The 321-nt window shown below is 67.3% G+C and overlaps 1 protein-coding gene across 1 annotated transcript in view; it reads left to right on the top strand.

Annotated features, from left to right (window-relative positions):
- Positions 1-321, top strand: part of LOC104135040 (contactin-associated protein 1) — a 15360-nt gene that overhangs the window by 7978 nt on the left and 7061 nt on the right. Inside the window, 1 exon segment of the mRNA XM_035903431.1 lies at positions 51-269. Within this exon segment, the coding sequence (XP_035759324.1) occupies positions 51-269 (219 nt within the window).

The raw sequence follows: 321 nt of genomic DNA, 5'->3' as shown, positions 1-321 counted from the left end.
GGGAGGGGGCAGTGGGGCTGGGCACCCCTTCCGACACCGCATCCCCACAGCCACCAGGGATGTGGTGTTTGCTTATGACATCGGGAATGGGGATGAGAACCTGACGGTGCGGTCGGCGGTGCCCTGGAATGACGACGAGTGGCACCAGGTGAAGGCTGAGCTCAATGTCAAGCTGGCGCGGCTGCGGGTGGACAAGCTGCCTTGGGTGGTGCGGCCGGCCCCCCCACAGAGCTTCGTCCGCCTGAATTTTGACAGGCCCCTCTATGTCGGTGAGAGCCCCCGGCCGCATCCCCGCGCCCCCACGGCCCCCCATGCTGCAGC

This window comes from Egretta garzetta, unplaced genomic scaffold, assembly GCF_000687185.1.
Source record: "Egretta garzetta isolate BGI_Z169 unplaced genomic scaffold, ASM68718v1 scaffold100, whole genome shotgun sequence".
In the NCBI taxonomy this organism is placed as follows: Eukaryota; Metazoa; Chordata; class Aves; order Pelecaniformes; family Ardeidae; genus Egretta; species Egretta garzetta.
The sequence above is the reverse complement of the archived record's forward strand: the minus strand, read 5'-3'. Positions and strand labels throughout refer to the sequence as shown.